The 15,512-nt window shown below is 33.7% G+C and overlaps 4 protein-coding genes across 5 annotated transcripts; 3 read left to right on the forward strand and 1 right to left on the reverse strand.

Annotated features, from left to right (window-relative positions):
• Window positions 1–167: 167 nt before the first annotated feature.
• Window positions 168–8,927, forward strand: PDZ-GEF (PDZ domain-containing guanine nucleotide exchange factor). Its single transcript, XM_047054912.2, has 5 exons — window positions 168–2,898; window positions 3,023–3,873; window positions 3,954–5,085; window positions 5,197–6,991; window positions 7,062–8,927. The coding sequence occupies exons 1-5, from the start codon at window positions 2,784–2,786 to the stop codon at window positions 8,506–8,508; spliced, it is 5,340 nt and encodes a 1,779-aa protein (XP_046910868.2). The 5' UTR covers window positions 168–2,783; the 3' UTR covers window positions 8,509–8,927.
• RpS20 (ribosomal protein S20) lies at window positions 8,914–9,632 on the reverse strand. 2 transcript variants are annotated; one of them, XM_047054952.2, is made up of 3 exons: window positions 9,482–9,632; window positions 9,315–9,420; window positions 8,914–9,249 (listed from the first exon to the last, which is right to left on the reverse strand). In XM_047054952.2, the coding sequence occupies exons 1-3, from the start codon at window positions 9,581–9,583 to the stop codon at window positions 8,993–8,995; spliced, it is 465 nt and encodes a 154-aa protein (XP_046910908.2). In that variant the 5' UTR covers window positions 9,584–9,632; the 3' UTR covers window positions 8,914–8,992. The 2 variants fall into 2 exon arrangements, with proteins under 2 accessions (XP_046910908.2, XP_075590832.1); XM_075734717.1 differs by having other exon boundaries at window positions 9,315–9,535.
• Window positions 9,633–13,940, forward strand: Taf2 (TATA-box binding protein associated factor 2). The gene is made up of 4 exons (XM_047054914.2): window positions 9,633–9,789; window positions 9,850–9,904; window positions 9,958–12,828; window positions 12,885–13,940. The coding sequence occupies exons 1-4, from the start codon at window positions 9,734–9,736 to the stop codon at window positions 13,722–13,724; spliced, it is 3,822 nt and encodes a 1,273-aa protein (XP_046910870.2). The 5' UTR covers window positions 9,633–9,733; the 3' UTR covers window positions 13,725–13,940.
• Window positions 13,810–15,509, forward strand: LOC124492133 (pyruvate dehydrogenase protein X component). The gene is made up of 2 exons (XM_047054941.2): window positions 13,810–14,020; window positions 14,080–15,509. The coding sequence occupies exons 1-2, from the start codon at window positions 13,885–13,887 to the stop codon at window positions 15,393–15,395; spliced, it is 1,452 nt and encodes a 483-aa protein (XP_046910897.1). The 5' UTR covers window positions 13,810–13,884; the 3' UTR covers window positions 15,396–15,509.
• The last annotated feature ends 3 nt before the right edge of the window (window positions 15,510–15,512 follow it).

A 15,512-nucleotide genomic window follows, 5' to 3' on the forward strand; every position in this document is an offset into this window, starting at 1 on the left:
TGTTTTTCTAACCATGAGAACAGGTTTTATAATATTTTCTACACCTGAGTTTTATTATAGTATTTGAATGGATCTTAGTGTTTCATGGTATTGGATTCAATGAAGGTTTCAATTTAAGAAAACAGGGTAAAAATCTCAAGAGGAGGAGGAGGAGGAGGATGATGAGAATTGTTGTGTATTATTTTACTGTGTATGTGTGTGCTACAACATAGCGGCCGAACCATGTCTGGAACAACAACCTGACCGATGGCTCAAATTCATTCATGATTCAATTCATTTCTTACAATTTTGCGCTTGTTGTTCGACATACGCATTTGTTCATTTTGGTCGAACATCGACCACCACCACCACCACCACCACAACAACAATCGACAACGAAAAAACATCAACAACAACTGGATTTGAGTTGTGGTTGTGTATCGAAAATATGTTTGATATATTAATAAATTCATATTGAATATAACATGGTCATCGATGACGCCGAAACCGGAATATTCGAATAACTTACTTTGATGCTTTCATTTTATCCATCCATTCATCTCTCTATCCATCTTTCTAATTGGAGCCAACCCGATCAATTGAATGTGCGCACATTTATTCCCCCCACAAAAGTGTTCATCATTATTTTTATCCACTCCTTTTCTTCTACCATCCTTTTTTTTGATCATCATCGATGATTCGTATCGACGACTACAACATCAAACTCACCTGTAAAACAGTATCCAACTTGTTGGTTGCATTTTTCTCACTGTATTATACTATGAAAATACCTATCGCTTTTATTGGACAACGATTTAACCTGGTCATGATGATGTTGTGAATGTTTTCTTCAGAGCCATTTCCACTGACTAACTGACGTTGTTCGCTCAATGAATGATGATGATGATGATGATGACGATGATGTTGATTTAACAGAAACGAACGCATCAAAAGTTTGGACAAAAATTTCAGTTTAAAGAGATGCAACAACAGTGATGATGATGAGAGCTCTCCTCATCATATTGGATGATGGTCAATCATCATTGAGTGAATAATTTGATTTTATTCGATTTAAATAATCTTTTGAATCAATTGGTGATTTATTGGCTCATCAAAATTTTTTGTTGTTGTTGCTGAACAATTTAATTGAAAACATCGACTAAAAGATTCAACTATACAAAAGAAAATTATCGATTGATCACAATCCAATCGAATATACATCATCATAATCATAATCAACATTAAATTCAATCGAAACGAGCTTAATCATCATCATTATGCTATTATTCTTCAACATCTGACATCAGTTAACCTGATGATCCATTTGAATTTTGTTAATATGTGATTTCAACTATTCGATCAACACATTGATTCATTTCTGTATTTGTGTGTTTGCCTTATTTTCCAATTCTATAGATAGAATCGAATTAAAACTCGAATTCTGAAAGCAAAAAGGAAAATCAAATTGACTCAGCCATATATTGTTTTGTACGATTTGCTTTTGTGTTGGGACAAATTTTGTGTGTTCACATAAAAAATTGTTTTTGTTTTATTTTTCATTTTCATTTGTCTGTTTCCGGTCATTTATATTGATATCCAACACTAAATATCAAAACATTTGTCCATTTTTGCTCCGGATCTAATTATTTGTTTACTGTTTTTGTTTCGTACTTAATCTTCTAATCATCATCATGATCATGATTTAAAAGTTTGCCTTTCCATAATCAACGGATTATATATTATATTATATGTTATTTTGATTTTCGCATCAAGATTAATGTCAATTGTCGTACATATTTATATTTCAAGTTCGTAGTCCCTTATAAATTCAATCCAAATGTGCTCCACCACCACCATCACCACCGCCATCATCATCATGAAATGATGATGGGAAAAAAAGTGAAATGTTAGCCATTTATAACTGTTGATCATCATGATAATAATGAAACAAAAAACAAGGAAAAAAGCAAACAACAAATAACATCGATAAGATCAACTGGCGAAACATAATCAATAATCACTGCCGTAATGCCTGAAGATTGATTCAAAATCAAATTCGAATATTGAAAACAGCTACTCATGTTATTCACGCTGGACACTTTTAAAAGTGATAACATTGTCCTAAATTTTTTTTTTGCTGTCTTCGTTAATCATTCGTCCAACATTATCATCATTATTACAAATAAAAAGAAAAAAAATTACACATTCATGTGTTTGTACAGAAGCAAGAAAAAAAACTTGCGAAAATAACAAAAATAAAATAAATAGCTTTAACCAATTAAATTCGGCCCTATTTTAAATGTATTTTGTAACCACACACCACTCACTGACTGGATGACAACGAAACGAAACGATCCATGTCCGAAAAAAAACTCAATGTCCATTGTGGCCAAAGATATTTTTTATTTTTTATTTTTTTTTTTTTTGCTTGTCAACCACCATATTGGCCATATTTCAACATTTATTCATTCGAGGAATGTGTGTAAACGAACAAAATTTATACAAACACGTACTTGTTGCTTTTATTTTAATTGAATGAAAAAAAAACATAAGAAAAATTATCCTCATCAATGTACAGATAACATGAAATGATTATAAACATACATAAATTTTTCAAACTAAAAATTCAAATGCTTACGGCCTTTTTTCGTATATATTGACAATTTCGAATATTTATCCATACATACAATGAATGATCGTAATGAATGAATTCGATTGATTTCTTTTTGATGTAAAAAAAAAACAAAAATCTGCATTTTTCCCTCTTTTTTTCCAGTAACAAAATCTCGAAATCAAATTGAAAAATGTCTTCGATAGAAATGTGCCATCAATCTGGTTCGACGGCTTCGCCCGTTGATAGTTCAAATCCCAATCGTCATCATCATCAACATCATAATCATTCCTCATTCGACCTCGAAGGTATGTATAGATGTCTTTGTTTTTTCTTTTTTTTTTTGATTTATTTGATTCGAATTTCTTAAATAATGTTTTTTTCTTGTTCTCCATATCTTCACATATGTCAATTGCTATGATATGTCTGTAGGTCTTGAAGAGTCTCTCGTTGATAACAACGAAGATGATGATGATGATGATGATGATAATTTTTTATTGATGGACACGATGATCATTAGTAATCATCATCGTGGAATGAATGATTCCTCAATGATTCAACCAATGACAACGACGGCAACCAACGGACCTATGACCGGAACATATTCACCGGGAATAATATTCGATCATAATCTATACCTTATACGTGAAGCATTGATACGTGATTCGAATAGCCGTACTGAAGATGATATTGAGATTATTGTCCGTTTTTTATCCATAATCAATTCAAATCATGATCATATGACCCGTAGGCGATTGGCACCACATTTTGTTCTAGCCGAAATCGAAGCTCGTGATACTCGTGTATTAACACATGGTGAAAAATTGGATGCCTACTGTATAGTTGCTGCTGGATCATTACGACATGTACTTCCATGTGAAGATGATGGCCTAATAATGCAACAACAAGACCTACAGGAAACCTCAGTAGATGATGACAATTATATGATGTCTATGCCTACGGCGTCATCTACATCGACCACAGATACGACAAACAGTTATTTACCTCATCATCAACAGCCAAATAATAATCCACAAGTTGAATCCTCATCAAATGTAGCACAAATAACGACGAATGGATCATCGACTTCGAATCCTAATCTCCATCATCATCATCATCATCACCACCACCAGCACCATCATCATCATCATCAAAATACTCGTTACCTACATGTTGGTGATGAATTTGGTGCACATCTCGATGATCGTGTTGTCTACGGAGAGATATTCACAAATGAAGATTTTGTCTGGGTTTTATGCGTACCTCATGTTATCTTTGATCAGGTATGGAAAATAATTTCTCATTTATAATCATCTAATTTTTTTATCTCGAAAATGTCATTTAACCTTTTTGTTTTCTTAAGATATGTGGCGAAAAGACATTCAAAACGATACGCGATGAAGTTACAGGTAATATAATTGAAATGCGTGCCAATTGTCTGTTGCCACCACCACCATCTCTATCGTCTGGTGTTGCTACTAGTAATAATCAACAACAGCCAAAATTAGCCGATGATATTAATTCACTTGGATCGACAAATTTGACGGCCAGCGATTTAAGTTTATCACAACAAAGTGATGCCAATAAGTCGTCACATTTTGAATTATTAAATACGGAAGATTTCATCACGGATATAAATGTCTCAGGTTCGGCTACGGCGGTAGTGAAAAGCTCAGCTCATTGTTCAAACAATACGGTCACACCGCCAGATCAGCCGCAGCCTAAAACACCACCAACATCATCAAAAAGTCTTTTAAAACAACAACAATTATCGAAAACAACGGTCATTGGCGACACTACAAACGAATTAATTCGTGCAACTAAAGAACGTCTTTACGAACTATTACTCATGTCCGACCCTAATGAAATTTTTATTGAAGATTTTCTACTCACATTTCGAATATGGTCCGAAAAGGATCTGCATCCATCCAAAGATTTGAAAATTATGGCCGATCTAATGCGCCGGATTTGTGAATGTATTATTTCAAATAATCAACTTGTAGAAAATTGTGTTAGAATAGTATTGATATGGTTGGTCAATCATTACCAGGATTTTCAAAATGAAAATCGATATTTATTGGATGAGTTTGAAAATGCTTTGAAAGAAAATTCTGTACATAAATCTCAATTACGACTTTTCTACATGCATTTATCGGCCAAATCATTTGAACGACAAGTGACCGTTACTCGTAGTGATCGTAATGCACCGTTAATTTTCTCATTGATTGGTGGCTATGAATGTTCTGCCAGACTTTTTATCGGTGAAATATTGCTCAATAACAATAATAGTGCGAGTCCCATTCAATCTCCATCATCATCTGCAACAACCACACTATCCAATATCGACCTTAGGCCGGGTGACCGTGTCATATCGATCAATGGTGTTGATTGTCATGTGATGCCCATCGCAAGAGCATATGAACTTTGTCGTTCATCTACTCATTTATCATTGCAAGTTAAATATGATCCTCATTTGTTCTATGCATTGATCGAAGGTAAATTTTGTATTTGCATTTTTTCCTCATTTTATGTGGTGAATGTTAAAAAATTTTGTTGCATAAATTGTTGATATCCATTATATCATTTCTATTCATATTTCCCAATAGGACGTCATGAAACGAAAAGACAAATTGTCGAAACGTTTCCGTTAACAAATCGATTGTCAACATCAACAACGACATCATCATCATCATCGTCATCCACATCCTCAGGATTCGGTAGTTCATCATCAACATCATTGTCCAGCATAAATTCAAGTCAAAACCCGTTGTTGACAACAACAAAAGATGGTAAAAAAGAAAAAGAAGGCTGGAAACTGAAAGTTCGTTCACTTGTATCATCAACGACAAATCAGTTGATATCATCTACAACAAACATGTTGCATAATAATTCATCTACATCCATATCGAATAACAATAACAATATGAATCAATCAAACCATAATCAATCATCAACAAGTTTATCATTGAATTCTAATACGGGGACTGGTAATGGCAATGGTTCTTCTTCGGCAACTCATCCTCGAATATTGTCTTATGAAATACCGGAAATAATTAAAATTTATTCATTTGAACATAATGATTGCTGTTTTCTACCGATACATTCGTCTACAACTGTTCGTGAATGTATACAATTAGCATTGCGGCAATTTAAATATTCAAACAATTATTCAAGTCGTGATTTCGCTTTATATGAATATTCAGTCATATTCAATAATAATGGAAACAGTACAAATGGCTGTGTTGTCGGTGATGAAAATGCTGCTGTCAATAATAGTTCAACTGTGGTCAAACGATTGAATGATGGAACGAATGATTTAGTCGCTAATCTTGGTCTAAACTCTCGACTTTATCTAAAGCTTGTTTCACAACCAAAAGATTCTAGCCATGTTGGTGAACCAATGACCGATTCTGATATTGCCAAAGAAATTATCAAAGATTCATCAATCAATTCCCTCTTGACTTTGAAAGGTTATGCTATTGCTCGTGAATTAACTGCCCGTGATTTTCGTTTGTTTTGCAAGATCGAAGCTCAACAATTTGTATATGATTTAGCATTCAATGATCCAAATTCAAGTAGTTCAAATCATAAAAATAATGGAGAACCTAATATTATTTTTGATCGAACACGTGACCTGCAAGAATTCGAACGAAAAACTAATGAGGAGATGTTTTGGACAATCAATCAGGTCCTAGGCGAAAAAAGATCTATATCAAAACGAGTGAAAGCGATAAAACAATTGATTAGAATAGCAACATTAGCTATGAAATTGAATAATTATAATACATTGTTTGCCATACTTAGTGGTTTAATGCATTTATCTGTGTCACGATTAAAAAGTTGTTGGGATAAAGTGCCAACAAAACATCTGAAACAACTTCAAAAGTTGCAACAACTTATGGATCCATCTAGGAATTTCTATAATTTCCGTCAACAATTAATGCAAAAATTGCGTGAAGATAATGGTGCATCGATAATCATTCCATTCTTTCCGTTGGTAAAAAAAGATCTAAGTTTTATTTGGCTTGCCAATCAAACTTATATAAATTCTGCACCGGAGCCACAAACTCCATCATCACAGGATTCGAATAAATCAACAAAAGAAATATTATTATTAGTGAATTGGGAAAAGATGCGTCTATTATCAGAAAAGATTCGCGAAATACAGAAAATGGCCAATACAACATCTTTGGCTTTAGCTGCCATCAATGGATTAAATAACTCGAATACCTCATCGTCATCCACATCAAATTTAGCACAATCAACCATTGCTACTAATGAACCTATTGATCCAAATCTTTTATTTCGAATATTTGCCGATCAATTATCAACATCGGAATATAAATCATCATCTGATCATAAAAAATTATGGGAAAATCAACGTATGACTAAGCGTGTTCAGTAAGTATATTAAAGAATTATTCTCGTCAATTTACAGAGAAATAATTTTCTGATTTTCATCAATTTACAGATCATTTCTCGATGAAAGTTTTTCATCGATTAGTTCGGATGAACATGAACTAATGTCTCGATCATATTCATGTGAATTACCTCAAACACCAAATTCATCAAGTCTTGCAGCAACGACACGTTCGTCGATTGCATCAACAATGTCATCGAATTCACAGCTATCACATCCATCGCCTACGCCATCATCAGCTTCATCATCATCGAATTCATTGTCAATGAATTCTGATGGAACACCGCATGGTCCAAATAATAATCACTCCCTTCTTTACCGACCACATAGGCCTAAATTTGGTCAAACATCACCCAAACAACTGCGGAAATTGTTAGCACTTTCGGACGGTGCTGTTATTGTACCACATAGTTCCAATCAATCCGGAACTGGAGCTAGCGGACAAAGTGGTGGTGGTGGTGGTGGGGGTAGTCATCATCATCACCATCATCATCATAATACCCCAACCACAGCATCAAATCATACCAACAATGCTAGTCACAATCATCATCACCATCATCCACAACAACTTTCGAATAATTCAATGTATAATAACAGCGGTGGCAACAATAATAGCCAAAGAATATCAAGCCATCATCAATATCATCATCATGGCTCTTCATCTAATCTTATGGATATTAATGTAGGTGGCAGTAATAGTACCTTATCATCATCGACATCATCAAATTATTATTATGGTGGATCTCATCATCATCATCATAATCATTATAGTTCAATAACATTAATGAGCATGCATCAACATTATGGAAATGGTCCCGCAAATCATCATGCACCACACCCTTCGTCATCAATGTCAAATACCAAGACAACACATCCGATATCAATGATCAATTCTCCATATTCTAATAGTATGTGCTGTTCAACAGGAGGACCGCCATCCATTCCTTGTTGTAGTTCAGGATCACCATCATTGTATCCGAATCAGCTATACTGTCCATGTTGTACACCTCCACCAAATGCATTGATGCGTCCATCTATGATCATGATGATGCCACCACCACAGACTTCCGGCCTAATGCATCCTACATGTCCATGTGTGACCAGCAATACAACCATTACAACGCGACAATCCAGTCGTGGCCGACAATCAAATACACTACCTCCTAAACAATCATTACCTGTTGAATCATCATCGGTAACCTCTTTACGACGATTAGATCAATATCAAATGCCACGTGGTCGTGGACCATCGGTTAATGCTCCACAATCATCAAATTCATCCTCCACGGGCAAACAAACTGGCCGACGTCCACAATGTCCAGATTATGATACGACCATGCAAAGAATTTGTGGAGGTAGTAGTTCACTAGTAACCACAAATGGATCATTGGTTGGACCTAATGGGCCACAAACCTCACAATCCACTTGTTCAAAACCAACCGTTGCAACGGTTAAACATCATCGTCAGGCTAGCCATCATCGTGAGGACATTGTCTGACAAAAGCATTGATAATATATCTTACAAGCTAGATAGCTATACCAAAAATTTTTTTTGTCCAAAATTAAATCAACTACTGCTGCTATCTTTATTCAACACAAATTTTTTTTTATTTTAAAAAGTTCAAAACAATTTACGAACACATCCACATATCATGCAGGAACGCCTTTCATTTTTTACATATACCCATTTGTCATTTTTTACATTCTATATTACATTCTTACAAGCATCATTGAATCTAATATACATTTTCATTAAGAAAAACAATTTCTATCTTGTTCATTCATTCATTAATACATTTTTACGTTGGTGATATTTTGAATTATATAATTTTTTTTTTTGATACCCATTATGCTCGATTTAAAAATTGGGTCAATTTTTATCTATGAAAAATTTAAATAAAAATTTTTTTTTCAAAAGAATTTTTTATTTCTTAGCCATTATATCGTGTTTGAATTATACAAAAAAAATATTTGTTGAATGTTTAAGAATTAGCAATAGTGAATTCAATGTCGACACCAGGTGAAATACCGATGGCGGTAATTTTCTTGACAATTTCCGATGTACTTTTCAGATCAATAATACGTTTATGTATACGCATCTGAAATCTATCCCATGTTTTTGAACCTTCACCACAAGGCGTTTTACGTGTGGTTATTCGCAACGTTTTTGTTGGCATACGAACAGGTCCATTTACCTGAACGGCATGATCTTTAGCCGCACGAATCAAATCGGAACAAACTATATTATCGAAAGAAAAATTGTATATTTAATATTGGTTCATTTTATGTATTATTACAATATACCTTTTTCAAGTTTTTTGACATCTGGACTGTTGAGTGTAACTCGAATTCGATTCATTTGCTGTTGAATTTCGACATCTCCTTTACCTTCGGGTTTGGTAGCCATTCTCTATAGTTCAAATTTGCAAATTATGAACAAAAAAATCACAATTAAAATCGAAAAAACGTACGAAAATCTTTGAATAAGAATCAAATGCAACGAAAACATGCAAAAAGAGAGCTAGGCGGAAAACGGAACAATTTTGTATGTATAGAAAAAAAAACAGACACATGTACTCGATTTCTGTTTCGACTCTCGTTGCTCACATATGTTATCATAGCCAACTGCGATTTGTTTTTACTCAATTTTCTCCCGGTCTTTGAATTTTTCGACTAAATTAATTTAAAATGATCTGACCATTAGAGAAATTCCTTGTATCAAAATGACAACAAGTGTGAAACGAGAATTCATAGCCAAATCGTATCGGCTTTTTAAAGTGTACGATAATAATATATTATTTAATTTTGCATAAAATTTCATATTTTTCTTTTCATTTAGTTTGCATCAACATTTAAGCATTCTGGACATTGATTTTCCAACTAAAAGACTTGTAGTATGTACTTTTTATTTTTTAATTACCACTTATCAATGATGTTATTTTAATAGGGTTATACTGAATTACAAGTTGTTTCCCAAGTGGATGAACTGCAATTCATACGGCTAAATTGTCAACAATGTATTATCGATAGCATTTACATCAATGATTATATGTGCGAATTCACTTACAGTGAACCAACAGCAGATATTGTACTTTCAGCTGAAAAAAAAGGTGCACGTAAATTGGATTCGTTTTCCAGTGTTCATTATGATGTGATTAAAAGTACTGATTCAGACCTTGGCAATGGTGAATTAATTATCAAAGTTCCAGAATTATCCGACATAAAATCGTTGATTTTAGAGCGAAAAACGTTTGCCGTGAACATTGCTTATTATATTGAAAATCCTAAAGGTGGAATATATTTTTCTGTACAGGAAACAAGTAATTCAAATGATGATCATAATGATGGGCAAGAAGATCAATTCATACCACATATGTTCACATATGAACGTTCAAATTCTTCAAGGCTTTGGTTTCCTTGTGTTGATTCTTTTTCAGAATCATGTACATGGACCATATTGATTACTTGCCAAGAAGATTACACAGCTATTTCATCGGGAGAATTAGTCGAAGTCGAACATAGTCCACAAAAGAAAAAGAAACGATTTTATTATCACTTGCAAGTACCAACTAGCGCCTCGAATATTGGTTTAGTTGTCGGACAGTTCACACCAATAGTCCATCCAGATATGCATGAAGTTGTTCATTTTTGTTTTCCAACTTTGAAATCATTGTTGTTGGATACTTGCGGCAACACACATCGAATATTTGAATATTATGAAGATATGCTAAACACAAGATATCCATATTCAACTTATAAACAAGTGTTTGTTGATAATATTGATACAAATTATGTTGCCTATGCTACTTTATCCATATTTTCTATCAATCTATTACATTCGAAACATATTATTGAACAAACTTATGCCACCCGTAAAGTATTGGCACAGGCTATTGCTGAACAATATTTTGGCTGCTTCATATCAATGCAATCATGTCCAGACTCATGGCTCGTACGTGGAATTGCTGGTTTTCTTGCTCATGATTACTATAAAAAAGCCTTCGGTAATAATGAATATCGGTATCAAGTAAAGGAGTCTATGAACAAAGTTATTAAATATGAACAACAATTTCGCCCGATCGTATTGGATCCATCACACAAAGGCTATGTAGAAAAAGATTATTTTCATATAAAAAATTTTCACACATGGTCACCATTGTATGATAAAATGCATCGGATTAAAAGTTTTTTAATCATGCGTATGCTTGAAAATTATCTTGGTCGTGCTCTCCTGTTGCAAGTATTCAATAAGATGCTATCATTGGCACAGATCGCTATCACACAAAAATATAATTCAAATACATGGCATCATTTATATGCATCAACTGGAAGTTTCATATGGGCTATTTCTACTGTTACCGGAAAAAATATCGATACCTTTCTTAAACAATGGGTATTTCAAGGTGGTCATGTAAAATTAACTGGATCGTTTGTTTTTCACCGTCGACGTAATACGGTTCAACTTGAAATTCGTCAGATTCATGTTGATAAAACTGGTGTTTGGCAGTATCTTGGACCATTAATGATATGGTTACAGGAACTGGATGGAACATTCAAACATAATCTACAGATTGAAGATAATATATCTAAACATGATATAACTTGTCATTCAAAAAGTCGTCGAAATAAAAAGAAAAAAATTCCTTTATGCACAGGAGAAGAAATTGATATGGATTTATCCGCAATGGACCAAGATTCACCCGTTCTTTGGCTTCGTATAGATCCAGAAATGAATTTGCTTCGCGAAGTAATACTCGAACAACCAGATTATCAATGGCAATATCAACTTCGTTATGAACGTGACATTATTGCTCAGCTTGAGTCATTGGCCATACTAGATAATTATTCGACCAATATATCGATAAGAAATACTTTATCAGAAATTCTTGGCAATGATCATATATTTTATCGTATTCGATGTGAGGCTGCATTTTGCTTGCGAAAAGTCGCCAACAAAGTTGGTTCACTAGCAAATGGTCCACAAACAATGATCAAATTGTTTCGAAAATTGTTCGCTTCTCCATCCTGTCAACACATTGTTCGAATGAATAAATTTAATAATTTCAAGATGTATTTCATTCAAAAATCGATGATCGTGGCCATGGCCGGTTTAAGAACTGATCATGGTATTTGTCCGAATGAAATTTTAAGATTTTTGCTTGACCTATTCAAATATAATGATAATTCGAAAAATAAATTTAGTGATGCTTATTTTCGAGCTGCCATGATTGATGCATTGGCTGAAACAGTCACACCGGTAGCCATCACGCCTATGTTCAATTCAAACAATTTATCGGATATTGTATCTCAAGATACGAAAAATATTCTTGAAGAAATTGTTCGTTTTTTTAATCTGGATAAATTACTTCCATCATACAAACATGTAGTAACCGTTTCGTGTTTGAAAGCATTTCGTAATTTGCAAAAAATGGGTCATCTACCACCAAATTCACAGATTTTTCGTTGTCATACATCCACTGCTTGTTTTGTTGATGTTCGAAAAACAGCCATCGAAATTCTTATCGATATTTTACGTGCTGAATCACGAAAAGAAGATCTCGATTTTTTACTCAATCTGGCCATCCAAGATCCACATCCAGTCATTCGATATTTTACTTTGAAAAAATTGATTCGTAATCCACCGTTTTCGAACGTTAGTGAAGATGTTCATCCACTCGATACGGAAGAATTGGTCGAACGTTTATGGACACTAATGAATTCATATTTCTCCTGTCAGTCTAAATTGCAATGCGCCATTGTTGATCTATATTTTGTTTTGTATGGTCGTGGTCGACCTAAATGTCTTCCCAAACCGGAAGTAAGTATTTTCGCGTTTATTTATTGAAACAATTTCTAACTTTTTTGCATTCACAGTTTTCATTCGTTTTGAACCTGAAAGATAAAAAATCTTTGGATGAAAATTCCGATCATAATCAAATGGATTTAGACGATGCTATGAATGAAAATCTATTGTTGACCACCAATACAAATACTCCTTCAATTTCTAAGCCAACAACTGCTGAAGAACTATTCGATAGGATAAAAGCAGTGGATAAACCAATTGAACAAAATTATCCCACATTTACGGCCGCAACTGAAAACAATGACAATCTTCCTTTTCAGACTAATACTGAAAACCTTATTGCGAATTCTGAATCAATGGATCGAAATAATGATATTAAACCAGAAATTATGGAAGATAATTTTAGTGAACATCAACGAGAAAGTTTAACGGGTGATATGCGACACAAACGACATCAAAGTATGGATAATATCGAACCATTGCCCGATTCTGATTTTGATGGAGGTGATGAAAGTGAAGATGGCCGCGAACACGGTGAAATGGGTACAACATCTTATTCACATTCACCACCAACAGCTACTTCATCAGCGATTCCAACAATCAGCATTCGAATGAAAGGTGACCCATCGGGTGATCCTATCTGTATAAAAACAACCAACGAGCCAAGCGGTTCAGATTATCTTCATCAATCGATAAAATCACTAGTTTCACCTCCGGCTAATAAAAAACGCAAAGAAGATAAAGATCGATCCGGAAAAATCGATGATGGTGGCCAAGAAAAAGAACACAAAGATAAAAACAACAAAGATCGGCACCATAAAGATAAGAAGAAAAAAAAGAAAAAGAAAAAACATAAGCAAAAACATAAACATAAGGATAGACATTCCGAAATGGAGCATGGCACCGATTAATTTTTGAATTTTATTTTGTTAAAAACATGCGCTAATGCGCTAATTTTTTTATATGTTGAAAGTATCTGAGTTTTCGATTTCATACAATGAATTCAATACATCTTTCCATTTGTATGACCTTTTTGATTCTTTGAAAAAATTCAAAAATAAATAAACAAAAATGGCCACTTTCATGAGGATTTTGACCTCAAATCGATCTCGTTTATTCAATAAAAATTTGTCTCAATTATTTTCGGTTGTAAATTCAAAAGATAATTCATTTCGACATGTTTTTACGACTAATTATTTGTTTGCAGGTTTGTTTGATTTTTTTTATTAATTTATAGAACTAATCATTTTGAGTTTCTGGATATAGAAACGCCAATCAAAATGCCTGCCCTATCACCAACAATGACAGCCGGAACTATTGTTAAATGGCATAAAAAGGAAGGTGAAAAAATAAATGCTGGTGACATTCTTTGTGAAGTACAAACGGATAAAGCAGTCGTTGCATTCGAATTTGATGATGATGGCATATTGGCAAAAATTTTAGTGAATGAAAATTCTGCTGAAATTCAAGTTGGTGATTTGATTGCCATAGTTTGTGAAGAAGATGATGATTGGAAGAATGTTAAAATACCCGAAAATTTAAATGTTACTTCTGATACAATAGTTAGCCCTGTTAAATCTGAATCCTTATCAATAAAGCAACCTGCATCGGATTCTATTTCCAAATCACCAATAGATATTAACACTATTAAAATAAGTCCAAGTGCACGCAATCTAATGGATCAATATGGAATTGAAATGTCAACCATTCAACCTACCGGAAACCGTGGAGTCATGATGAAAGAAGATGTTCTTAAATTTATTCAACAAAACAGTCTCCAACCAAAAAATTTATCAGTCATTCAAGAGAAAGAGGCTTCAAAAATGCCAAAAGATTCATCAAGCCCGGCCAAATCGGATACACCATTTTTTGATATTGAAATATCTAATATGCGACGAACAATAGCCAAACGTTTAACGGAATCAAAATCTAATATACCGCATGCTTACATGCGAATCAAATGTTCTATGGATGGCCTTTTGAAATTAAGAAAAGATTACAAAGAAAAATCACTATCTGTTTCCCTTAACGATATGATCGTCAAAGCAACAGCATTGGCATTGAAACAAACGCCCGCTATGAATTGTCAATGGGATTCTGAATGCGAAACGATACGAATAGTTCCTGATATTGATGTATCTATTGCGGTGGCCACTCCAACTGGATTGATTACACCAATTATTAAGAATGCCAATTGTCTTTCATTAGAAGAGATTAGTAACAATTCAAAAGAATTAATCGTTAAAGCTAAAGATGGAAAACTACAGCCACATGAATTTATTGGCGGTACATTTTCCATATCAAATTTGGGTATGTATGATATTGATCATTTTGTTGGTGTCATAAATCCACCACAAGCTGCAATTTTGGCTGTCGGGGCAACAAGACAACGATTCTTTGGTGAGCCTGATGATTACCATATTTGTAATCAAACAATCATGTCATTATCATATGATGCTCGTGCTATCAATGAAGAATTGGCCGCACATTTTATGGAAAAACTACGTGATAATCTTGAAGATACAGATCTATTGATAACATCTGATGGATCGATCCACCGTCGTTTATCATCATTCATATAATAATAATAAATAAATTTATTCATATTCATTTCTGTTATTGATTTTTATCCCAAATAAATCTCATCAATTCATATTGAAAAAATTTAAAAATAAAAAAAAAATCTATTAACATAATGA

This window comes from Dermatophagoides farinae, chromosome 1 (assembly GCF_024713945.1).
Source record: "Dermatophagoides farinae isolate YC_2012a chromosome 1, ASM2471394v1, whole genome shotgun sequence".
Lineage (NCBI taxonomy): Eukaryota > Metazoa > Arthropoda > Arachnida > Sarcoptiformes > Pyroglyphidae > Dermatophagoides > Dermatophagoides farinae.

What these genes read in the sequence shown, in the direction of transcription:
- PDZ-GEF (XM_047054912.2), top strand. Translation starts at nt 2,784, where the DNA reads ATGTCTTCGATAGAAATGTGCCATCAATCTGGTTCGACGGCTTCGCCC. An exon ending in TTCCTCATTCGACCTCGAAG is followed by an intron (nt 2,899 to 3,022) that starts GTATGTATAGAT and finishes ATATGTCTGTAG; the next exon opens with GTCTTGAAGAGTCTCTCGTT. An exon ending in CTCATGTTATCTTTGATCAG is followed by an intron (nt 3,874 to 3,953) that starts GTATGGAAAATA and finishes TGTTTTCTTAAG; the next exon opens with ATATGTGGCGAAAAGACATT.
- RpS20 (XM_047054952.2), bottom strand. Translation starts at nt 9,583, where the DNA reads ATGTGTCTGTTTTTTTTTCTATACATACAAAATTGTTCCGTTTTCCGC. An exon ending in ATTCTTATTCAAAGATTTTC is followed by an intron (nt 9,421 to 9,481) that starts GTACGTTTTTTC and finishes TTTGAACTATAG; the next exon opens with AGAATGGCTACCAAACCCGA. An exon ending in TGTCAAAAAACTTGAAAAAG is followed by an intron (nt 9,250 to 9,314) that starts GTATATTGTAAT and finishes TCGATAATATAG; the next exon opens with TTTGTTCCGATTTGATTCGT.
- Taf2 (XM_047054914.2), top strand. Translation starts at nt 9,734, where the DNA reads ATGACAACAAGTGTGAAACGAGAATTCATAGCCAAATCGTATCGGCTT. An exon ending in TTCCAACTAAAAGACTTGTA is followed by an intron (nt 9,905 to 9,957) that starts GTATGTACTTTT and finishes TTATTTTAATAG; the next exon opens with GGTTATACTGAATTACAAGT. An exon ending in AATGTCTTCCCAAACCGGAA is followed by an intron (nt 12,829 to 12,884) that starts GTAAGTATTTTC and finishes TTGCATTCACAG; the next exon opens with TTTTCATTCGTTTTGAACCT.
- LOC124492133 (XM_047054941.2), top strand. Translation starts at nt 13,885, where the DNA reads ATGGCCACTTTCATGAGGATTTTGACCTCAAATCGATCTCGTTTATTC. An exon ending in GACTAATTATTTGTTTGCAG is followed by an intron (nt 14,021 to 14,079) that starts GTTTGTTTGATT and finishes TTCTGGATATAG; the next exon opens with AAACGCCAATCAAAATGCCT.